This window comes from Schistocerca gregaria, chromosome 1 (genome assembly GCF_023897955.1).
Source record: "Schistocerca gregaria isolate iqSchGreg1 chromosome 1, iqSchGreg1.2, whole genome shotgun sequence".
Lineage (NCBI taxonomy): Eukaryota > Metazoa > Arthropoda > Insecta > Orthoptera > Acrididae > Schistocerca > Schistocerca gregaria.
Genome location: NC_064920.1, coordinates 838,981,590 through 839,007,512, shown reverse-complemented (window position 1 = coordinate 839,007,512; position 25,923 = coordinate 838,981,590). Strand labels below are relative to the sequence as shown.

The 25,923-nt window shown below is 41.9% G+C and overlaps 1 protein-coding gene across 2 annotated transcripts in view; it reads right to left on the bottom strand.

Moving 5' to 3' along the window:
• LOC126272344 (mRNA export factor Gle1) overlaps positions 1 to 25,923 on the bottom strand; it is a 121,598-nt gene that overhangs the window by 88,957 nt on the left and 6,718 nt on the right. For both annotated transcript variants that reach the window (XM_049975144.1, XM_049975153.1), the window contains exons 4-5: positions 10,436 to 10,602; positions 5,361 to 5,463 (exon numbers count right to left, since the gene is read on the bottom strand). In XM_049975144.1, coding sequence (XP_049831101.1) covers positions 5,361 to 5,463; positions 10,436 to 10,602 — 270 coding nt within the window. The remainder of the gene's footprint in view (positions 1 to 5,360; positions 5,464 to 10,435; positions 10,603 to 25,923) is intronic.

Below are 25,923 nucleotides of genomic sequence, written 5' to 3'. Positions count from 1 at the left end.
CCTACTCCAGTCCTGTTATAGGCTTTTCCTACCCTATCAGACGTCGGGTCACCTGTGAAAACAGTCATATCATAGATCAACTGTATTGCAAAAACTTCACAGCTTTTCATGTCAGTGTGACTACTAACCAGGTGTGTACCAGGATGAATAGCCACTGCCAAACTGTTGCAAAGAACAAAGCTGACCACCTAGTGGCGCAACATGCAGCTGAGCGCATGACCGTTTCACAACCCGGGCCATCTGGATCCTTCCCTCCGCCACCAGCCTGTCTAAACAACACAGATGGGAAATGAAGGACAGCTAAATAGTTTGGAATAAAACATGGCAGTCACTGCGTGCAATATATCTCAAGGTGGAACCTGTGCATATCAATTATGAGGAAGAGCACTGGCCACGCGAAAAATCGGTACATTTAGATCGCTGATATCATTTTCTGAATACTTTCTGATAGAGGTTAGGAAGGGGGCCTTTCTGGAATTATTTTCTAAAAATCTGCAAAATGGGGATGCATACTGTGTTTCAGGAATTGTTCCTGTTTTGCTATTGTTGTCAGTAACAAGCGCATGCGATGTGAGTGAGATGCAGTGGAACAATCGATATGTATAGGACCAACTTCAGATAATATCACATGCAGAGGGGCATACTAAAAAACTCTAATATTTCACTTAAAAAATAACATATAATCATGAACTCTTCTGAACAGCGTTAACTTTCAATTAATACTATAGGACCAAAGCATTTATTTTACATTTTTCTACTATTGTAAACATAAATGACCAAGTACTGCTCCAAATGTTCAGTAGCAAGATTGTGTCTTCGATCACTCAAAACATTTTTATAAGCAGAAAAGGACCATTCTGCATCAACTTAGGTACCTGGGCAGTATTTGAATCTGGGTGTATGTTGGATGTTGGGACTCATTGTTTCAGGTAAAAGTTCACCCGTCCCATTAATAAAACTATCAATTTGGCACAAGGACTCAAGGCTCAGGTTATTGTTTAAAATGTTTTCAAACTTCTCTTTAAGTTTTCTTGGGAATATCTCTGGCAATGAGGAGTTCACTAGAATAATTTTATTCATTAACTGAATAGATTCATCCAATGCCAAACGTTGCGTTTCAAGCTTTTTAGCACTTGCAGGTATATGGGAAAATTAGTGCTAATCACAGCAATGTCTTTTTCAATACTGGAATCATTAAAAACTTCTTGCACTGGAAAACTGCCAAAGCCTCTGCACTATTGAAGCCATTTACTACCCCTCTAATGGCCTCGAAATGTTCATTGTGAAACACCACACCATCAAACCCATGTTTGCTAAAGTCACATTTGGTAGTTTTTCTTTGTATGTCTTAATGTGAGCAGGAGCCTTTAAAAACACATTCTGAAATCAGTTTATTTACATCCACAAATGTGGAACGTACTTCTTCAGCTAGACGATGTACTCCATGAGCAAATCACGTCACATGAATCGAATTGGGACAAAATATTCAGAGGGCTTTTCCCAATTTGATCATATAGGGTGTAGCAACTGAAATAAACATAAACACCCTTTCATCTGCTAATGATCTGGGAATATTTTTTCTAATATTTTTCTCATCCACAAATCTGTTGATTGTAGAATGATATACTTTTTCAAGTTCTTTGTAGGCTGCTAAATAGGAAGAAGAAGGCTCTTCTTTTAAAGCACCAACAATTAAATTTGGAATGTAAAAACAACAAGTGTCTGCAGTTTTTTCAACTGGAATCCAGATAATCCTGTCCTTAGTTCATTGCATATTTGTTCCAGAACATTTACGTAAATTGTTGTTATGTACTTTTTACGCAATGTTGATTCATCTGGTGTATTTTGATTCAAGCAATGTTTGCACAGAAGGTCTCTGAGGATAGGGTTTGTAAGTTTGTGAAGAGGAATATTGCTTGCAATGAATGCTTCACCTAGATCCACATTAAACTGACTTTTTTTGTTACCTTTGGACAAATCTCTGCTACTGCAACTTGCTGTTGTCAGAAGTTATTGTGGTCATTTCTTCTGCATTTCTGCGATATAAAGACTTGTCTTGATGTGCTGGCCCATTTAAAACTTTTTTTTTTGCACAAAATGTTTTTCTCACTAACTCGGCAACATAAAACAATTCCGTCATACATAAATGTTCCAGGATGGTCAGCTATCCATGAAATGACACTTCTTTTTTCGGGCAGCATGGCGCACAACACATTATACACTACACATTGTAAACACTTTCAACCATGTACAAGTAAATAGAAAGCTTAACTGAAACAATGGACATGCGACTAAAAGCTTGTGTAGTTTAAATTAATTGTTGCCGATGCGAACGGTAGGTCACCGGAGGGGATTAACCGGGGCTGTGGGTGCAGGGGCATTGACTATGTCTGCCTGTTCCTGTTCCTCTTCTGTAATGATTTCGTTAGGCAGTGGCCTCTCGGTTAGCAACTGCGCGCAGTTCTAGGTCACAGTCAATCTGTGAGACATCAAAACTAGATCGAGCTAGAGACCGCCCATCCAAGTTTTTAAAATACTGTAAACATGGAGCGAAAATATGCATTGTCACTAGTTTTTAGTTAAAATATACATTACCCGGCAAAAAGGAGCCAAATATGCAAATGCATGTAATCCAGTCTCTACTAATGACTATAGTGTTAGCTTACATAAGCTATTATTCTGATACTGTAGGAATGTGATTCAAGTCTCAAGAATAGATACAAGGTATCGACAGGTTTGAAGGAGAACTTTATGAATGTTCTTGAACATGTGACAGAAGCACAGCTGACTGACTGACTGGCACGTGTGTGTGTGTGTGTGTGTGTGTGTGTGTGTGTGTGTGTGTGTGTGTGTGTGTGTGTGTGTGTGTGTGTGTGTGTGTGTGTTTTGGGCTTGCAGAAGGGGGGGGGGGGGTGATTAAGAAGAAGACATAAATTCTTTGTGTGCATACTTTCAAGAACAGGTGTGTCTCAGTGTCTCAAAGAATCAAATTATCTAATCTAACATGAACTGTTAAAGAAATGCAAAAATCATACAAAGTTTCAAACACATGATAAATTATGTATTAATATCTCATGATAATCTACAGTCATGATTAATTTTATTATTACTATTACTATTATTGAGATAACAATGGACAGAGTCAAAAAGTAAAATCAAGCAAAACATTACTTTTGAAAGAAACACTGAGGTATAGCCAACAGCAACACAAAAATACAATATCATACTGTATGTCATGGTGAGAAATAAAATAAAAGTGAGAAATAAAAGAAAAGTAAGAAAGAAAAAGATTTAAGAAGTGTTACAGAAGGTCACTCTATCTTACACTAGGACAGCATTTCATTTGTCTAATAGAGAAAATTATAACCCTTTATTTCCAGCAAAAGTTAGATATTTTTTAGTAAACATTGATTTTCAAATATCTGTATTGGTACGTACTTTCATCTGTGATAATACAGATACTCAAGCTATCTATATGACTGTTGTTGGCTGAGCTATCAATAGCCTTTCTCTATCATCCCAAGTACTTTCAGATTAAAAAGCTCTTCCAAATTCATGATGTACCATCAAAATTTTGTTGTTGGAATTGATCACTAAAGCCCTCTTGCAGTAACACAAACATTGGCTTGCATTTTCCCTGTCAGCAATATGCCTAAGTTCACCACTCAAAGCTAAATTAGCATTTATTAATACACCATTCATGTGAGGCAACCCAAACTCAGTTACTCAGCTGATAAATATGCTACACATCACAACATACACTGATGGGGGGGATTGCAACACCAAAAAGAAGTTGTGCTACATAAACAAATTTTGGTAGGTGAGTTTCTACATCTGAAAGATGATGACTATTAAAATATTGTGCAAGTCACATAAGAGAGGTGCTAGTAGCACCACTACATGGATGAAAATCAGGTTCACTTTAAATATATGCTGTAACAGTCATGAGTGTCGGTTACCTCTGAGATTGGACGTGGTGAACCGACGTTTGTCAAGAACACCTTCAAGGTGAAAAAGACACCATTATCAACACCTCAGTGACCTTCAATGATGTCGTGTAATATGGCTACAAGAGGCTGCATGTTCCTTCTATGATACTGCAAAAAGGCTTGGCAGGAATGTAGCCACTGTGCACGAATGCTGGCAGTGGTGGTCACGAGAACTTACAGTCACGAGAAGACCAGGCTCCGGTCGGCCATATGGCGCTCCGAGAGGGAAGAATATTGTGTTTGGTACACAGCTCTGGTGCATTGTATTGCATCTGCAGCAGCAATCTGACCAGCAGTTGGCACCACAATGACACAACAAACTGTTACAAATCAGTTACTTCAAGGACAGCACTGAGCAGATGCCCTATACCATACATTCCACAGACCGCAAACCACCACAGTGTCAATGGTATCGAGCAAGATCTCAATGGAGGGCAGGGTGGAGGTCTGTTGTGTTTTCTGATGAAAGTTGGTTCTGCCTCAGTGCCAATGATGGCATGTGTTGGTTAAAAGGCCAGTTAAGGGCCTGCAACCAAGCTTTCCACATGCTAGACACAATGGACCTATGCCTGTTCTGCATTCAGTTTCATATGACAGCAGGAATGCTTTACTGCTTATCCCTTGCAGCCTGACTACAAATTTGTATGTCAACCTGGTTATTTGACCTGTTGTGCTGCCGTTCATGAACAGCACTCCAGGGGTATTTTCCAACAGGATAATGCTCACCAAAATACTGCTGTTGTAACCCAACATTCTCAACAATGTTGACATGTCGTCTTGTCCTGCTCAATCATGAGATCTTTCTCCAATCAAGCACATGTGGGACATCAATGGACGACAACTCCAGCGTCATCCAGAATCAGCACTAACTGTCTTTGTATTGACCGAGCAAGTGCAACAGACATGAAACTGTCATCGAGTAGCTGTACAACACATTGCATGCAAGTCTGCATGCTTGCATTCAACATTCTGGCAGATATGCCTGTTATTAATGTAACAGCATTTCATGTTTGCAATGCCTTATCTCACCTGTGATCTTGCAATGTTTATCATTTACGTATGTTACCTAGACAAATTTATACCCAAATTTTCATTACTCTACATTAATTATTTTTTGGTGTTGTGATTTTTTCCCATTATTGTATAATAATTTCAACAGCTCCTTCTGTAACTGTCACTTGTAACTCTCCCCTCCAGTATAAGCTCCTCCAAAGTGCTTAAGTGAGAACAGTCATTACAATCTATTCCAGAAAATTCATGAAATCACTCTATCTTTCTGTCACTCCTCCTTTAATGGCACATAAAGCTTAAGAGTATATGACAACAAAGAAAAACATGAATTCCACAACACTTTCAACATGTTAAACATACCATACATTGTTTAATCAGCTGGCTTAAGGCATCACTCAGGCTCTTGATCTTTGGCAAATGTGCAGTAAATGCAATATTTGCTGCTTCCCTATCTTTGGACTGCCTGAAAACAAGTGAAAAGAAAGTAAGACACAAATGTTAACTGAATTATATTGTTATCAAAATATTTTTGGACATTGTTAAGGTAAAAATGTGGTATACAATCACAAGATCAATGACAGAGAACAGTTAAAAATTATGTACATAAAATGACCAAAAAATCTATATATAATCTATCAAAATACAAACACCTGCCCTTAATGTCTATCCGTATTCATTAATTTGAGTATTTCAATCTTCTTGTCCTGAAACAGAACTGGAAACATACACAATGCTTTCAAAAACTGAACTGAAATGGTGAGAGGGGTTTGGACATCACTCCTCCCTAGAATTATAATTAATTGTCTGACCCACTGAGTGACCTTACTCAGTGATCAGATAGGCGACAAATTAAGAAATTTTCAAATGCTGAACACTTTCATCAACTTGTAGAGACAGCATCAATACGGTTCCACATGCAATCATGACTCCATTACTGTGCCAGTGGTGCCTTCCCATCTCTAAGATGTTCATGGTGCATGCCTTCTGATAGGACTGCATTTCATGGCTTTTGTACTGAGCAAATAGAAACTAATAAGCACAAGGATTATTTTACTGACAGGTAATGTGGGAGTAGCCACTGAATAAGAAAATTATTACAGAAGGGATGGCAAGCAGAATTACAGTTTATTTAGCAATGGCACTACAGGGCACTCTGTTTCAATTCTGCCTGTAAATCTTAAAAGTAATGCTTTGTGCATACAGACTACTTTTAACCATCTCCACACATCAACAATGTACCCAAACACATCGGACCAATTAGAAAGTCTTAAGGAAAACGTTCCTAAGTGAGTCCCTATGAAGAGTCTCACAACCCCTTTGCAAGTTAACTAAGTCTGTCACAGCTGAAGTGCAGAGAAGGAATGCACTATGACAGCCGGCTTTGTAATCTACCCCAAAACAACGTGGCAGAACACTAAAAGTAATGGAAAAGAAAGGGAAATCATATTTGGTCAATTTTTGGCTTACAGTCTGAAAAATATGCGCTTCTAGGGAAACATCACCCAGCACCAAAGAATACTAAAAATTCCTGAACTATGGCTTTTTTGTCTGGGGAATAGTTTAGCACAGGGAGCAGCTGAAGAATGTGTTGCTTGAATCTTCTGTTGTCCTTGGGAAGACCCCACATCTTGCATGGCATTTACTCCTACTCAAAAGTTTCAGATTCCTCACACAGGCCTGACTTGTAATCTGCATAGCAGGTGACCAGTGCAGTGCAGTTCAGTTCAGTTCAGTTTTAATGGCCTATGTACAGATAATGTTCCCATTACATCTGCAAAGGAGAACTTTATTTGTTGTGAAATGCTGCACGATGGAATGAAAAAGGTGTATGCAGTGAGGAAACAGGGACTGGAGAACTTTAATCAAAGAAATGCAGCATAAATATGGTTTTTATATAAATTTTATTTATATCAAGATGGATTTTGGGCTTTCACGCATGTTCACTTGGTTAATACATTGAAATCTTCATCAATAAAACGTTTTTGTCACCTGCATTTTGAATGCTTTAGCTAGCCTGTGCGAAATAATTTGTGTGCTAACACATTTCCCAAATTGTGTACACATGTTTAATTAATAGTTTGGTAACCAAAACTCTCCTGTGCATGATCAACATGAATTCCACAAACACTGATGTTGCAAAATTTTGCATGTTCTGTTTTCCCACAATATATAAATGACAATGGACAGCAATATCCAGACTGATGAAGTGTTCCCCAAGTCTTGGCAAGCACTTCCTTCAGTTCCACACAGTCGCTTAGTTAATGAAGTGAGTTTAAAGAATAGGTAGCAGAATATGTGGTTGGATTCAGGATTTCCTATCAGATAAAACTCAGTAACTCATTCTTAACTGGACAAAAACTCTGGACTTACCCGAAAAGTATGTTATATGACAATTAGTGTTCATGATATACAGGGTCTCTCTCCTAAGAATCATCAGGCAGATTTTCTCTGGTGTTTCAGCAGGTATTTGCAATTTTGTTTTTGCATGGTGTAGTTGAGGTCACCCCAAACAAATAGAGCTCATCACATCTTTTGTGCGAAACCCAGTGTTGATGTAAGGTGTCTGTTTCTTTCCATTACAAAAAAATTATTTTTATTGCATATAGTGTAGATGATGAATTGCTGCATTGTATGGCGACTAACAACTTTTCTTTTCATAATATAAAATCCTGAATTTTCCATTGTTTGTGTATTTTTAAAGCAGAAACTTATGTTTCCATTCAATGGGAGATTAGTCTAGTGCAATATTTGTTTTATCGATATGTATTAACAGGGACATTAAAACTCAAAGAATAAACAGTGTACAAGCAGCAACACCACCTTGCTGGCCTGCTCAGAATGCTACTGCCTAGTGTAAAGTGCTACTGAGTCGTTGCTGGATTTACTATCAGATAAAACTCAATTCTTCATGTTTTACTGTCCCTGTTTATACATATTGATAAAAAAAATATCAGACTAGACTAATTTCATAGTGCTCTATCAGATGGGCACGTATAATTCCGATTTTAAAGTAATGTTGTTTGTAATGAGGGACAAACCAATACTTTGTTGACACTGGATGTTGCACGAAAGAAGTGACGAGCGTTAGCTGTTTGGGCTGACTCCAGCTACACAATGCAAAAACTAAATTGCAAGCATCTGTCAAACACAAGAGAAAATGTGCCTGATGATAGATGACTTGGTTGATAATACTGGAACCTTCATGAGGCCTTCACAGATAACGCTGTCATTTTTAAGAATATCTATGTCCCAGAAAATTGAAGCAAAATGCAGGAAGCCCTGTTAAGTACCTACTTCTCATGCAGCGAGCGGCAGTTGACTCAACATAAATAAATGTGAAGTACAGCACGTTTATAGGCGTGAAGACCCATTGTTGTTCATTACGATGGAAACAGTACACAAGCCTCCGTTTATGTGACACAGAATTTTTCCGCGCCAAACATAGTATACATCAAAGCATATACTGACAAATAGTAAATGCAGTTTATAATAAAGATAAATGTTTAAGAGAGAATTGTTATCTATTTCAATGTATACAGAGTGACATCTTGTCACAGACAGGAGTCCCAAGCTGGTCAGCTACAGAGGTAGTGGTATCTGGAGGGCAATAAAGAAGCCAGCTACTGTAACTCCTGACAGAAGCAAATCTGGATTTAAATACTATATAAATCATGAATTAACTGACACCTATTAGCACATTATGCTGTACTGTTTTAAGGGGACTGAATCATTGTCTTATTTGCTGTAGTTAAAAGTTGGAGTAGCCTACTGTGTGACGACTAGAGAAGATGTGTATCCAGTGAGGACCATACATCTGTAGTGTTTAAGGTACAATGCTTGATCCATCCCAAGTTTGAGTGGGTAGCATCTGGGTTGATTAATTTATGTAGTGTAATTTTGGGATGAGATTATAGTAGACAGATCACACCTGAAGTGGAAAAGCTAAATTTTATTTGGTGAGGGGAAAAGTAACACCTTTGATCAGAGGTCATTTTCGTTCTATTGGTTTGTGTGGCAGCTGTGAAGCAAAGGTGACAGATAAAAGTGGGAAGAGAATTATTATACTGCTCATGCTGCACCATGGTTGTAGGTGAAAGGAGTGTGTGTTTTCTATTTAAAGTAGAAAAGCTGACCTTTCAATTAGGAGATAGCAACCATTTTTATCCCCAATTTCTTAAGCAATGTGGGCTTGTAATTGTCTTTTGGTCTTGTTGTTATAGTTTGATTTGAAATAAAAGAAAAAAGCATTTACTGTTATTTTCATTACGATCCTATGTAGGATTACATGTTAAAGAACAGAATTAAATTTGCACACTATAAACTGGTTTTATTTTGAAGAAAAGTGTGGTACTACAAAATATTTAATATCTGAGAATGTGCCTTGATATACATGAAATACAGTATTTATTAGTGAAATGCAATATGAATAATAAAAAATTGATCTCTGAAAAGTATATCCCAATACACTTCACATTCTAACAGCAAATTTAGTTTCTTCACATACTAGTAACAAAATCAATCAGATGCATTATTTTTTTCAGGCTGAGTGGATTCAGTTTTTTTTTAAAAAAAAATGGTTGTGCATGGCAAAGTAAAGTTAGACAAGCTCTTTGATTTGGAATGCTGTTGACACTCCACAATAACAGCTGGTTTGACCGCTAAAAGCAAAATTACGTGATACACGCACATCAACAATTAAGGAGAAAATTAGCCAGCAATCTGTAATAGTAACTAATATTTAGGTCCCTTGACTTGTTTCTGTAACATAACAAAGAAATATTCACTTTCCAAGTAACTGGATCAAAGATAGATAAATTTAAAATTCTGAAACAATAAGGATCTAAAAAGGCTCTGGCAAAGAGTTACTTCCTCCCATAAACATCCCTTGAAATCACCACATAAGATAAGAGTGATTTGCAGTAATTTTACTAACAGCCATCCTTTCCCCATAGACTATCTGTGAATGTAACAGGTAAAGTTAAAATTAAAATTTTAAACAGTCTTAATTGCATTGGTGTGAGTGACCGCTTCCGACTCTTTCATAGAGTCATCTTCAGACTCCAGAGTGGTGGATGGCCACTGCCAGATGAGTTCCATCGATCCTCGACGCTCATGTAACTGCTCAAAGCCTCAAAGCAGTTACACTAGCATTGAGGGTCGACGGAACTCATCTGGCACTGCCCATCCACCGCTCTGGAGTCTGAAGATGACTATGAGAGAGTCAAAACCAGTCACTCACTCTAATAAAACAAAAAACAAAAAAATGCGATCAAGACTATTTTAATTTTAACAAATTTTAAGATCGCTGACTATGTTTTCAAAAAGCTTAATATAGCACTAAGGTAGAACAATTAAACTATGTTTGTAACCAAACAGTGACAAGTGAATATAAATGGAAATAACATTTACATTCCTGAATCTATATAGCAACATACTTGAATACATCAATCATTTGTTGGTACATATCTCTGAACCCAACTTGATGTGAATACATTTTGTTCAAGCATTCCTGTTTCTCTTTCAACTTTCGTTTCTGTTCTTCTTTTGCTGCAGCTTCCTCTTGTTCAGCCTTCTTTATTAACAGGTTCCTTTCTTGAATCCTCTGAAATATAAAGATAGCCAAATCAGAAGATAAACAATGTGATTATTAAATTTACAGTAATTAATGTAATGTAACAGGCCAATTTGGTGTAATGTGTTCTGTTCCTACATTCATCAGAATGTATATAGCCTGCAAGCCACTGCACTGAGCATGGCAGAAAGTACTTTGATCCACAGTTAATCTTTTTACTTTCCTGTTCCAATCACAAATGGAACAAAGGAAAAATAATTGCACCTAAGCCCCCTTTCCAAAATCCCTTACCTCCCTTATTTTGTCCTTATGGTTCTAACTAGAGATGAACACTGATGGTGGTAGTAGAAGGGTTCTGCAGTCTGTTGAAACTGTTAAGTTTTCTAAATTTCCACACTAACATTTTGCAAAAAAGAATTTCCATCTTGCTCACGAAGCAGTTCTGTAAGACTCTTGTACTGGTCTACTGTTCAAATTGCCCAGTAACAAATATAAAACATGTTTCTGATTTGCATCAATGTCTTCCTTTAATCCTACTTTGTAGTAATCTCAAACAATTCAGCACTGGCCAAAAATATGTTGCCCAAGTATTCTGAACTGGATCTTCTTTAAGGGTGCAATACACATTCCCAGAACTCTCTCAATAACCAAGACTGATCATTCACCTTCTTTACAACTGACCTCACGTGCTCATTCTTTTCATCTTGTTTCGCAATAGTATGACTACATATTTAATCAATGTGACTAAGTCAAACAGCATACTACGAAGCTGTGTTTTGGCATTACATGACTGTTTCTCAAACCATCTGCATTAACTTACATGTAACCACTTTTAGAGGAAGCTGCGAGTCATCAGCAAAACATAAATTAAGTCCAAACCATATTGAATCAACAGTCAATAATGAACCAACAGTGTCATCAGTGAACAATCTCAGTTTGTGGAGAACAAGAACAATCCTTCACACTTTGCAAGACTTCCTGTTGTTATAATGGCAGTGCTGGGACTTTTGAATAGATCCATAAACATTGTAGCAGAGTAAGGCTGCTAAAAGCATCTGATGACTCAAATCAACTTATAGGAATACAATCAGATGACATCCTCAACAACCTCAATACTTCGACAAGTAAACACACTCGGTGGGTGGGACTATGCCATCACACAAACAAAACATGGCAAATACAGAAAGACAATACACACTGTATACAACTAGCACTACCATCCAGCCAATGGTGACTGATGTAACACATTACTGGTAGTGAAATGCACAATGGGTGAGCAAGTAGCACTGTCTGTTCCTTTCTTTGAACCGGGATTGTGGGATTCCAAGGAGAACTTAAGCAAAAACAACTGTCTCAATAAGGTCACTTGCTAGTTTGACCTCAACACCTTCCTTAACAACACTACCCCAATAACTGGAAGTGCACACCATAATGACTGTGTTGTCATACTCCACTGGATCACCAGTACAAAAACAATGTTCTACTACTGCAATTTTGGCTGCTGTAGGTGCGTTTGATGCTGATATTCTATATGCTGGTTCTCCACAGTCCTGATGAGCTGGTTAGTAGGAAGGGTGAAGGTACACACCATTTATAGGAAGCCATTGTATCTACAGGATGGTAGTTATCACTAATCAGCATATGTCAGCTGACTTAGCCCACCTTCGAGTTATCTTTCCCCTGAACAGATATAGTGGGAAACAGATCACACATGTACTATTGACCAATTGGGTCAGTAAAGAGAATAGCAGGTGATGGCTAATCCCATAGCTTTTTTGTCTTACACAGGTAATACTGGATCCATCACAGAAACCGTGTGTTTTTGTACTGGATAGTACATCCGAGCAATTGGCCTCATAGTGTTGGGTGGGGGGGAGGAGAGGGTGGCCATTGTCTGTTAGAGTGCAATGTTTTTGCAATGTTGTGGAATGTGGAGTGTCATACATTTGCTCTCATGCCAATTTTTCATAAACTATGCGTGTGTGACACAGAAACAATGTCATTTTCACACTCATTTTAATATAATGGTCTGTTGACCTGTTCCAGACAACAACATTATTTTGGGACGTGTTGAAAACTTCAACAAAAACCACCTAGCACTGTCTCACAGGCCGAAAGCATCCAGCAGTTTAAGGTATCTGCATTCCAGAACCCTAAACGGTCAGTTTGCTCGTGTGGTGTAAGTTTAGGGGTTAACAAGTCAATAGTGCCAAGGATTCTGCACAAAGATTTCATACCTTCTATACAAAATTCAAGTATGTCAGTTACTTAGTGAATGTGATTATGAAGACTTTTTTGCGCAACAGTGTTTGAAACTATTGTCAATCATGAAAATATGATTTTTCTCATGAGTAATGAAGGCAATCTTCATTTAAATGGCTTTGTTAACAAACAAAATTGTCAGTACTGGTATAACATGAAACCTCTAATGTTACAAGTCCCCCTCACACAGCCCAGAAGTAACTCTATTAACACTATATGAGAAGGAAAGTTGCTACTCACCATATAGCGGAGATACTGAGTCGCAGATAGGCACAACAAAAAGATGTTCACACTTAAATAGCAATTCTCTCTCTCTCTCTCTCTCTCTCTCTCTCTCTCTCTCTCTCTCTCTCTCTCTCTCACACACACACACACACACACACACACATGTGCGAGCGAGCGACAGGTGTGTGTGTGTTTGTGTGGGCACACCCACTCCCACACCCACACCCATGCGCACGGCACACGCACGTATGTCAATTGTTGACAAAGGCCACTGACCGAAAGTGTGAAAATCTTTTTACTGTGCCCATCTGCAACTCAGCACATTCACTATATGGTTAGCAGCAACTTTCCTTCTCATAATATTGCTACTTATTATCCTGGATTTTCCACTGTTGATTATTAACACTATGGTGGGCAATTGGGAAGAAGGGAATTATTGTCTTGTACTTCTTTGAGAAAATCAACATTAGTATGACTTAATTCAGATCATAATGCCCCCCACCTTCTTGCTCTCAGAACTTCAACATCAGAGATGGGCAATGTGGACAGTATGGTTTCAACACAAACTATGCAACTACATATACAGCTCATAAAACAATGGCTGTCTTATAGGATTATTTGCAAGCCACCTTATTTCCAGATATGGCAACCTTCACTGGCTTCCTCACTCCCCTTTTCTAAGCTTAAGTGACTTCTTTTTGTCGTGATATCTCAAGACAGGGGTATATTTTAACAAGACGGCCCAAAAGATTACAATTCTGGTGGAAATCATTGCTATCCCACGTCAGATGATAACTGATGATACTCTAGAGCTTTCAGGGCCAGCTGCAACAACCCGTTAACATAAACGGCTGACATCTGAGAGACCTGATCATCAAAACACAGCCCCACAGTTGTGGCACTTCAGACATTCGTCAGAGCATCTGTAACATAGTGGACCACTGTTTAGTGTGTAAGTGCAACACACGCTTATAGCAGCCAAGTAAATCTATGATTGCAGAATGTTGTCTTGGTACCTATTATCCAATGAAACATACATAAGAACCGAGAGACTACGATATGCATTTTCAGTTATTATGATAGTATAGTGTTACTAAGGAAGCTGTTGAGTTTAAACTAGCAAGTGACCTTAATCACAAGTACAGAGATTATTGAAACTTCCTGGCAGATTAAAACTGTGTGCCGGATCGAGACTCGAACTCGGTCCGGCACACAGTTTTAATCTGCCAGGAAGTTTCATATCAGTGCACACTCTGCTGCAGAGTGAAAATCTAATTCTGGATACAGAGATTATTGCTTAATTGTGCTTGGAATCCCCCACTCTCCCTGGTCTAACAACAGAGGGTTAGAGTTACTGTTACATACTCTCCAACTTTTAATTAACATTACATTATAATAGCCAACATTGGTCACTGCTAGTTGTTCAGTGGTATTAGCTGATAACAATGTGCATTGTCTTTCACCACACACTGCCTTTTCACTTCCTTGTTGGCATAGCCAATCCACTGAGAGTTTAAATCGCCAAGCACAGTGACCTCATTTCATTTGTGCCATAAAAATTATAGTGGTCACTTGTCTTGCTAGCGAGGGTTGTCACTGACATTGTCTGGCTACATTCCTGGAAGTTATTAGAACATTTGATAAGCTGGAATAAGCTCAAGTTTCATTTCGGATGAAGGCACCTGAGCCAGTTACTTGCGCCATGTAAGTTTGCACTTTGACTGAATTTCGAGATTGCTAGACATACTATTTCTTGTTTATTGCCGTAAGCACAGTATATATTCCACATCCAAGTAAATGTTCAGACCTTTCTACTTTGTGTTTCATCCTCTGTGTCTGTACTTTCTTGTGATCCAAATTCAACCTTTGTCTAAGGACTCAACTGTTCATCAGGGGGCACTGAAATTTCATGAAGTCTTAAAAAATAAAAACAAGGAAACATCACATTTGCTGCTATCAAAAACTAGTGTACTCTTGATCTATGAAGAAGAACCCATACAGAGCTCCACCCCAAAATGCATGCTCAGAAATTTGCAGCCAAGGCCATCCCAGCCTTGACAGAGCCTCCACCCAACTCCAAACTAGATGATGCTGATCAGTCCTGGGTATGATATTGTAAATGTTAAGTTATGCATGCACCCCAGAAGCAAGGCCACCAGTCTTCACTACTACTGCTAGCCTTCTGTAGGAAATGAGGATCAGCTACGAACCCAATTACCCAAGCAAGTGTGGTAGGACTACTGATGTTTACAATGTATATAAATGATCTAGTACAAAAAGTTGGAAGCTCTTTAAGATCATTTGTAGATGTTGGTTGGTTTAAAGGCGGAAGAAGGGACAAAACTATGATGTCATCGCTCCCTTGATCCTAATAAAACAATGCCACAAGTGTGAGAATAAAACAGACGAAACATATAACGCAAAATGGAGAGAAAGGAAAAGCCACAAGAATGAAGGGAAGGCAATGAACACTAAAAGGAACAAAAGAGGACAAGAAAACAACAGAGAGATGCTAGAAACAGAAGAGAGTAAAACATGAAAGGAGATTATAGTGTCTGGCCAACCACGAGAATAAAAAGGGTAAGCCAGCTACTCTGCAACACATTAAAACCTCCACCCTAAAAGCACTAGGGTGGAGGACACAGAGGGACAAAGGACGAGCTAAAACATACATAGAAGGATAAAATCCACTTTCACAGATAAAAAGTAAAACTAAAGCTTCTGTGGAGGCATTGTCGCCCAACACCGAAGGCAGGGTGCTGGGAAAGTTAAAAGTCTGCCGCAGAGTGGCTAAAAGTGGGCAGCCCAGCAAGAGGTGGACGACTGTCATTTGAGAGCCACAGCGACACTGAGATGGATCCTCATGGCGGAGTACGTAACCATGCGATAGCCATGTATGGCCAATGCAGAGCTGGCAGAGGACAACTGATTCCCTGCGAGAGGCCTGCATGGAAGACTTTCACATATTCATAGTCTCCGTAATGACACGCAGTTCATTGTGCTTGATGTTATATCATTCCATCTCCCAAAGCTGGATGACCCTGTGGTGTAAGACAGACCGCATGTCAGCTTCGGAGATGCCTATCTCCAGAAGCAGTTTGCACGTCACCTGTTTGGCCAGCCCATCGGCAAGGTCATTGCCAGGGATACCGACATGTCCTGGGGTCCACACAAACGCCACGGAATGGCGGGACTGTTCCAGGGCATAGATGGACTCCAGAATGGATGCTACCAGAGGGTGGTGAGGGTAGCACTGGTCGATGGCTTGTAGGCTGCTCAATGAGTCAGTACACAGGAGAAATAACTCGCCAGGGTATGAGCGGATGTACTCGAGAGAACAAGATATGGCTGCCAGCTCTGCAGTGAAAACACTGCAGCCTACTGGCATGGAGTGCTGCTCAATGTGTCCTCCACGAACCTATGCAAAGCCTACATGACCATCAGCCATTGAGCCATCAGTGGAAACTGCTTCAAAGCCCCAGAACATGTCAAGAATCGAGAGGAAGTGACAGCGGAGAGAAGCAGGGATAACGGAGTCCTTAGGGCCATGCAAAAGGTCCAGATGAAGGTGTGGCCGAGGTGTACACCATAGAGGCATACGTGAATGAACCGCAAGTAGAAGTGGTAAAGCGAAGGACTCCAGTTCGGAAAGAAGGAACCGCACACGAATCGCAATCATTAGCCCGGATCTGGGCCACCGATGCGGGAGATGGACTGCTGCGGGCGGGAAAAGGAGACAGTAATTCAGATGCTCCGGGGAACTACGAAAGTGTGCTGCGTAACTGGTGTGCACTTGCGCACGTATGATCTGCAGTGGAGGGACACCAGCCTCAACCAGTACACTGGTCACCGGACTCTTCTTAAAAGCTCCTGTCCCTAATCAAACCCCACAGTGGTGCACAGGGTTGAGTAAATGTAATGCTGAAGGCACTGCCGAACCATAAACCACACTCCCATAGTCAATTTACATAAGTCAAAAAGACTGCAATCAGGTGTTGCCATCTGGTAAAGGCTGTTCAGATGGCAGACTCTACGAACACAATATTATCAGTGGTAGAGCTGCCCTGACATGGAGCCAGCAAGCCATGCGACTCCAGGACTCAACCCAACCGTCGACATACCATATGTTCCAGCAGCTTACAAAGAATGTTGGTGAGGCTGATGGACCAATAGCTATCCACATCCAGCGGGTTTTTACCAGGTTTGAGCACTTGAATGATGGTGCTCTCCCGCCATTGCAATGGAAAGACGCCATCACACCAGAGCCGGTTGATGATGACGAGAAGATGTCGCTTTTAGTCAGATGAGAGATGTTTAATCGTTTGGCTGTGGATGCGATCAAGTCCAGGAGCTGTGTCGGGGCAATGTGCAAGGGCACTGAGCAGCTCTCATTCTATAAATGGGATGTTATACAATTCACTGCAGTGTGTAGTAAATGAGAGGACGTTCCCATCCAGCCGCCATTTGAGTATGCGAAAGGCTGGGGGTAATTCTCCAACGCACATGCTCGAGCAAAGTGCTCAGCAATTGCATTTGCGTCGGTACCACACTCACCATTTATGGTAACACCGGGGACAGCTGTTGGGGCCTGGTACCCGAAAAGACATTTGATCTTTGCCCAGACTTGGGAAGGTGACATGTGGCACCCAATGGTGGAGACGTATCTCTCCCAACACTCCTCCTTCTGTTGTTTCATAAGGTAGCGAACATGGGCAAGGAGCCGTTTAAAGGCTATGAGGTGCTCCAGAGAAGGGTGCTGCTTATGCTGCTGTAGAGCTTGTTGACACTCCTCAATCGCTTCAGCGACTTCCGGAGACCACCAAGGATCTGCCTTACACCTTGGGCACCCTAAAGAGTGAGGGATCATGTTTTCTGTCACAGAAACAATTGTGCTAGTCACCTGTACAAACCATCACATCGAAGTTACCATGTGGGGAAGATTCAGTGGAGACAGCAGAGGTGAAAGTTCCCCAGTCCGCCTTGTTCAAAGCCCATCTGGGCAGGCGCCTGTGTGCCTAATGCTGGGGCAGTGACAGGAAGATGGGGAAGTGGTCACTACCACACAGGTCATCACGTGCTGTCCAGTGGATAGATGGGAGAAGGCCTGGGCTGAGTAACTACCATGAGCCACTGAAATGTGGGGTAGCCCCAGTATTTAAGAGACAGAGGTCGAATTGCGAAAGTAAAGTTTCGACATCTCTGCCACGGCCAGTAAGCATGGTATCACCCCACAATGAGTTATGGGCATTAAAATCTCCCAAAAGTAGGAAAGGTTTAGGGAGTTGATCAATCAGTGCAGCTAATACATTCAGGGGTACTGCAGCATTTGGAGGAAGATATACATTGCACCCAGTTATTTCCTGCGTCATCCTTATTCTGACAGCCACAGCTTCAAGAGGGTTTCGAAGGGGCACATGTTCACTACAGACCAAGTTGAGGACATAAACGCAAACTCCACCTGACACTCGATTATAGTCGCTGCGGTTCCTGTAATATCCCTTACAGCAGCGGAGGGCAGGGGTCCGGATTGTTGGGAACCAGGTTTCCTGGAGGGTAATGCAGATAGCAGGTGTAAAGCTTAACAGTGCCGTAGCTCAGCCAAGCAATGGAAAAAACTGCCGCAATTCCACTGGAGGATGACACTGTGAGACTGGGAAGGCATGGAACATTCAATGAGACAGTTTACGCCTCAGAGTCACCTGCTTCCACCGATTTATTGCCTGAGCAGTCTATATCCATTGCGTCTGAGGGTCTGGCAAGATCTAGGCGCTCAGCGGACGCCAAAATCTCCACCCCATTCTCAGCCGCAGTTCTTGTAGGTAGCGGTGGTGTGGGTGCCACCGCAATTTCCTTGGTCTTAGGGGTATTCTTTTCAGATTTCTCTCGCTAGTCCTTGGGTTTCCCTGGCTGACAGGACTTCACTGGCTCAGTCTCTGGGACTGAGAACGAGTGTGAAGTCCTACGACCAGCTGCTTTTGGACTCTTCAGCCACTGGCAGGTGTAGTCTTTCCCACTAGAAGAAACCTGAGAAGGGAGTGAACCAAGGGACCCCTTCCTAGTGAGAGATGCTGAAGAAGACTTATGCTTCTCTGGCTTAGAAATGGTGACGGATGCCCTGATGGTTGGGGGCGGGTGTCGCTCTCGAAGTAGGTGATGCAGGAGCAACAGGGAGGGAAATGCCCCCTCCCCCACCATCAAGGGGGCAAGTGTGACCTTCCGGCTCTGAGAGATGACCTGGGTTGGTGGAGCTGATTACGCCAGAACTGTTGTAGCAGCAGCGTAAGAATGTCATACGCACAGGATACAGGTGTTCAAATTTTCTCTCAGCCTCAGTGTAGGTCAGTCTGTCCAGGGTCTTGTACTCCATGATTTTCCTTTCTTTCTGGAGAATCCTGTAGTCAGGCGAGCAAGGTGAATGGAACTTCCCAAAGTTGACACAGATGGGATGCGGGGCACATGGAGTACTGGGGTGTGATGGGCATCCGCAATCTCGCATGTGATGCTGGAAGTACAGCAGGAAGACATATGGTCAAACTTCCAGCACTTAAAGCACTGCATCGGGGGAGGGATATAGGGCTTTACATCAAACCAGTAGACCATCACCTTGACCTTCTCGGGCAATGTATCACCCTCAAAGACCAAGACAAAGGCACCGGTGGCTATCCTTCGGACCCTGGTGGACACACTGGACGAAATGTACACCACGCCGCTCTAAATTGGCACACAGCTCATCATCGGACTGCCAAAGAAAGTCTCTGTGAAATATGATATCCTGGACCATATTTAGGCTCTTATGGGGTGTGATGGTTACAGAAACACCCCCAGCTTGCCACAAGTGAGTAACTGCCGTGACTGGACAGAGGATGCTGTTTTGATCAAGACTGACCTAGATCTCATTTCAGACAAGCCCTCCACCTCCCCGAACTTTTCCTCTAAATGCTCAACAAAAAACTGAGACTTCACCGTCATGAAATATTACCTATCAGCTCTCGAACATACAAGTACCGGGGCGAATAAGATCCACTGCCTTCTTTAGCCTTAAGTTCTTCCCATGATGTGGCCAGGAAGGAGAAGGATTTGGCGTCATACTTCTGTGCGTTGAATTGGGCTCATAATCACTTAGAGAGTGTTGGTGTTTCACCACCAGCAAGAGATGATGGACTATGCTTCATTGCGGGGATGGGCATCTACCCCTTGGCATACGTGGGGAGTTAACGGTGCAGGCACCAGCAGAGCGATCCCTGTGTGGTCAGAGGGCTACAACCAACAGGGTACATGGCGGCCCCACCACAATGGACTGGCTACCATGCTGGATATCAAGTGCAAAGAAGCCCATGGTCACTGTCGACGCAGAAATCAACACTGCATAGTGCATGGTGGAAAATGCATCCAGGAAGGTGTCCTCGCCCAAGAGATGGAGAATGGGCAGGACTGCAATGCAACGATGAGAAAGTGGGCTAAAGATCTCAATGCACAATGAACACAATGCACCTTGTAAGGTACCCTTCCCCAATTGGCTCACTCTTCGGGAAAATTTCGAAGAATGGAGGTCAAACCCTACAGGGGACCATCACATAATGGGCGAAATGTGTGGAACTCCTTTTAGTCACCTTGTACAACAGGCAGGAATACATCACGCCTATTCTAACCCCCGGACCCGCAAGGGGGAGTAGATTATTGCAGTTGTCTAGAAAGTAGCAACACCAGAAGACAATAGTAATTTGCAAAATGACCTACAGAAGATTGATGTATGCTGCTGTCTGTAGTAGGTAACCCCGAGTGTAAATAAATGTAACATATTGCTCGTACATATCAAAAGGAAATTACTACAATACAACTACAAAACTGATGATAAACTGTTGGAAACAGCATATACTGTAAAATATTTATAAGTAATTATCCAGAGCGACCTTAAGTGGAATGACCACATAAAACAAACAGTAGGAAGAGCAGATGCCAGAAAGATTCACATTTGTAAAATAAGTGGCTTGGAAAACACTTGTTTGACCAATTCCTGAGTACTGTTCATCAATTTGGGACCCTTCCATGATAATGCTGATAGAAAAGATACAGAAGATCCAACAAAGAATGGTACATTTTGTCATGGGGTTCTTAGTCGGTGTGAGAGCATTGTTGAGTTGCTCAACAAACTCCAGTGGCAGATGCTACAAAAGATGCATTGTGCATTACGGAGAGGTTTACTATTCAAATTCCAAGAGAGTAGTTCCCAAGAAGAGCTGGACAAGATATTACTTCATCCCATACACATCTCGTAAAATGACCACTATGAAAAAATCTGAGAAATTATAGCTAATACAAAGGCTTACCAACAATCATTCTTCCCGCATGTCACTCACATTAGTTAGTGATACTGGAAGTACCATCTACTATCAAGTTCTTGCAGAGTACTGAAGTAGATGTAGATGACAGGTGTCATGAAAAACCACTTACAGATGACTGTATTGTGCACCCTCAATAGTCACCTCTGTATTTCAAATGAGACCCTCTGGTCGACGAATCAAGTGCACACAGATTTCACTCAACACTACTTAACAAGATCCTCTGCAAGACACCTAACACTGGAACTCTTGTGCTGAGAGAGCAGTCCATGTTTCCTTGCAAGGCAAATTGGCAACAACCTACCTCTCAACCAGAGATGAGCACAATTCAACCATATTTTGCTCTGCAAAGTGCCTTGATAGCAGAGCCATCTGAGGTGCACCACGTGTCATGACAGTTCTCCACCACATCCCAAGACAATCACTTTAACATGGCCAGCATGTCTTCAAATATTCAACCCACAGCCACCTAATCCTGCAGCTGCACACAGCAAGCACACTGCATATCCATCTTACTAGTTTTGTACAGTTTACAAGAAGCCCTGGTTTCCCTATGAAGCTGGTTATAAATATGCAAAACTGCTTGCTCCCCAAGACCCGAGGCTCATGCATTTTAAGATATTCAGTGCCGTCCGGTTTATGGCACCGTAGACATGATTCTGTTCATAGCTATGGCAAAGAGGGTAACAGTTAAAACACTGTTCCACGGGACACTGTTCTCCTGCTCAAAATGATCTGACAGTGTGTCTCCAAATCGGGACCTAAAAACACTGTATGAAGATGGGGAAGAGGCCACGAAAGCCTCATTGATGGAGTTGCGGGAGACTACTGCGTCTCCAAGTAATAGCAAACATCTTACCGATAGCAAAGGATATGCTGAGACAGTGATGTTTATGTAGCAAAGCCTGCTGAACCTGACGAATAGCTGCCTCTAACTGGATCAGGTTGTCAACAGTGGACTGAAATCTCTGGAATCCGCACTGAGATTGGCTAAGGAGTTGCCTGGTCTTTAACAAATAGAGCAGATGACATTTATCATTTGCTCCAGGGTCTTTCCTACGCAGCTCCTTAAGGCTACACATGTGCGGTCCTTTCCTGGTTTGAGGAGAGGTATCAAAATTGCCTCTCTCCATGACTTGAGAAACTGGCCTGTATGCCATATCAAATAAAACATTCAAGGAGGATTCCCTTTGATGCTACTGGCAAATGTCTAAGCATACAGTACCAGATATGGTCGTGACCAAGTGTAGTATCATGAGTCTCAGATAGTGTTTCCAGCTCCCACGAGAGAAAGGGCAGTTTTAATACTAAGAATTATGGGATCTGAAGTCCAATTTGCCCTTCTCTGCAACTGCACAGTAGCGGCAAAATGTTAGATCTGGGCCAGAATCAGCAGTAGTCACTACAGAATTCTCCGCCATCATATTAGCGATGTCTCCAGACACTGTTTCGAGACACCTGTTTCAGTACTGCTGCTATTGGTAAATGACTGTATTTACTGGAAATCCTATGGATGACTTCCTTGCCACAACTTTTTTTTTTGCTCTCTCTAATTACATGTCAAACACTGGCTCTCATGGCTCTACACAGGCTGTGAGGGTGTCTGCTATTGGGCAGCATTTAAGCTGACAAAGAGCCGCATGTCTGTCCCAGATTGCTAATTGGCTTTCAACATTCCACCAAGGTACAGGTTTCCTCCTACGAGGACCAAAGACTGTGGAATGGATAACTCAGTGGCACGATGGGTTACTCGTGTGATGTGGTCTACCCATTTCTGTAGACTGTCACACTGTTCAATGCTGAACAACCTTCAGTTAGCCTTGCTGATCATCCATTTTGGTGGCTTCTGTTTAAACAATCCACCATTCAGTATGTGGACACTCAGTGGAAATTGGTCGCTGGAATGAATGTCATCAGTTGCTTCCCACTGTGCTGAGTCTGCAAGGGCTGGAGAGCAGAAAGAGATGCCGATGACTGAGGACGACCCAGTAGCAGCCAAGAAATGAGTGGGACTGCCTGTGTTGAGATTCGACCCGTGGGGCAAGAATGGTTCGAGCCCCAAACTATATTATCAGCCTTGAAATCACCTAATAGGATAAATGGCTGGGTGGAGTTGTGCAATAAGGCCTCCAAGAGACTCACAGTCTATTGCAGCATGTGGAGGTAAATATAGCAGGAAGAAAATAGTGATATTTTGAGTCCCGTGGACAGCAATGGCTGTTACTTAAAGATCAGTAACCAAGAAGACAACAGAGGAGTGGTGTGTGTTACTGACAAACACAGAAACCCTCCCTTGGCTCTTTCCCCAGTCAGGTTATCCTTTCAATGGAGGGCATAGCCCTGTAGCATAGGGGTCTCAGTGGCATTGAAATGTGTTTCCTGCAAACACAAGCATGGGGTGCATTCTTTTGTTATAAGTTTCCGTTCCTCCACATATGTCCCAAACCCATTAATGTTCCACTGTAGGATGGGAGCCACCTATCATGCGTCCCAAGGGAGTAGCACTTTCATGACATCAACATCAGACTGTGTACTTCCCGTCTCCATCAGTGGGCAATTCCTCACCTTTGACTTTGATTTTTTGGTCTGAGGGGGCTTTTGAACCACAACTGTGGAAGTACGAGTGGCAGAACTGGACAGAATCAATCTTTGGAGGGGTAGATAGTTTCACAACACTGACAATCACAGCCTTTTCTGAAGTTCTGGGGGGAGGGACAGGCTTCAAAATAATTGCTGTAGCATAAGTGCATTGACAAATGCAGATACTAGTGCTGGTACTAGAAACATCCATTTGTGTAGCAGCATTGGCTTTCTGGACTGGCTGTTTTAGAACAGAAGCAAAGGAGGCGGCAAATATGGAGGACTGCATGGCCTTGTATATCTTTTCGGCTTCACCATATGGGATCCATTTTGTTGTTTGGATCCGTGTATCTTCCATTTTTCAAGGAAGGGACCCTACTCCGGATAAGCTGAGCCCCAGAGCAATTCACGCACTTTGGAGGAGATGAACATCCAATTCCTTCATGGACGATCTTACCCCATTTGCCACAAGTGGCTTCTCCATTACAGCCGAGACTGGTGTGACCAAAGCACTGGCATTTAAAACAGCACTTTGAGTTGGGGATGTAGGGCTGCACATTTAATCGGAGGAAACCTGTCTTAATATGCACCAGGAATTCTGTGCTATTAAAAAGAGTTGGATGTGATCAGATCACTTTCCACACTTTTCACGATATTCTGCATGCCTACAGTGCCTTCCTGGGCCCACTCAACTTTCAGGTCTCTTTTGGGGATGTCCACAAGACCTCTTCATCTCGCAACACCTTTACTGTAGTTTAAGGTGGTATGGAGCTCAGTCTCAATGGCGTATTCCCAAGGGCTTTGGCTGTCTGCAGGTTTGTCACTTGTTGAGAACTTGAGGTTTCGACCAACAACATCCCATTTCGCAACTACTATACAGATTTTAACATACCTGCAACCCCATCTAAATGTTTTGTATGTAAAAAGACGAGGTTTTTTCGTAGCTCCCCCTTTTCCTTTTAACTAACGAAAGTACATTTTAATTAGCAGCATGTCTTCCATTACTGCAAATACTAGAATTCTGAAAGACTTCTGAGTTGGGTGAACTGGCTACATGAGCCCTCTTATTGGATTGGGTGTTTGTACTTTTCAGCAGCCCACCAGTTTCTGCTGGGAGGAGGAAGAGAACATGTTGGAGGGTCCATCTCGGTCCCACGAGCAGCTAAAGAAATACAAGTCCCTCTACTCACAGCCCTGTGTGCCTACGTAAGCCTTATACAAGTGAAGTGTGGCAGGTTCCCCAAAGGTATCTCATCAATGCGCGACACACTTTGAGATCAAGGGATTTTTACCATCCTCGTGACCCGGGCAGTCAAGCGAAGATCCTCGTTCCCTGTGACACACAATGCTCCACCACCACACCACACGGTAGTCACTGAAGCGTGCCCAGGGCTTACAGTAACTGAGGACTGGCAGCACTTACCAGTCATCAGCTCAGGAACCCTGGGCTCGCCAAACCCATACCCAGTAAATGGAAGCTGAGCCCCTAAGGGTTGCAGCAGTTGTTACCAAAGCAGACAGCCCCATCTATCAAACATCTTTCTAGCATAGAGGATTCAAACCCCGATGACAGGCACACTCTTCAAAAGCAATTCTCAATGACTGAGTTCCAGAGAACTTTCTACCTCTGGTAAACATACTACCCCGACCGAGATAATATCCACTACAATATGCCATCATTTCTGTCATATGAAGGACAATACCTACTCCATATTTACCATAAAATGTTGTTGAAACATTACAACACAGTGTACCCAAAATAAGCAGGGTGGTACCTGTACTCAAACCCAGGAAAAATCTTGGTTTGGTGGTATCTTACTGATCAGTAATATGACTAGGATGTCCCTCCAAAGTTTCAGAAAGAATGGACAAAACTGGTTAGAATTGTGGTTTAAATACCATACCCTAGGAATCAGATGGGTTTTCACAAAGGAAAAGTACTGAA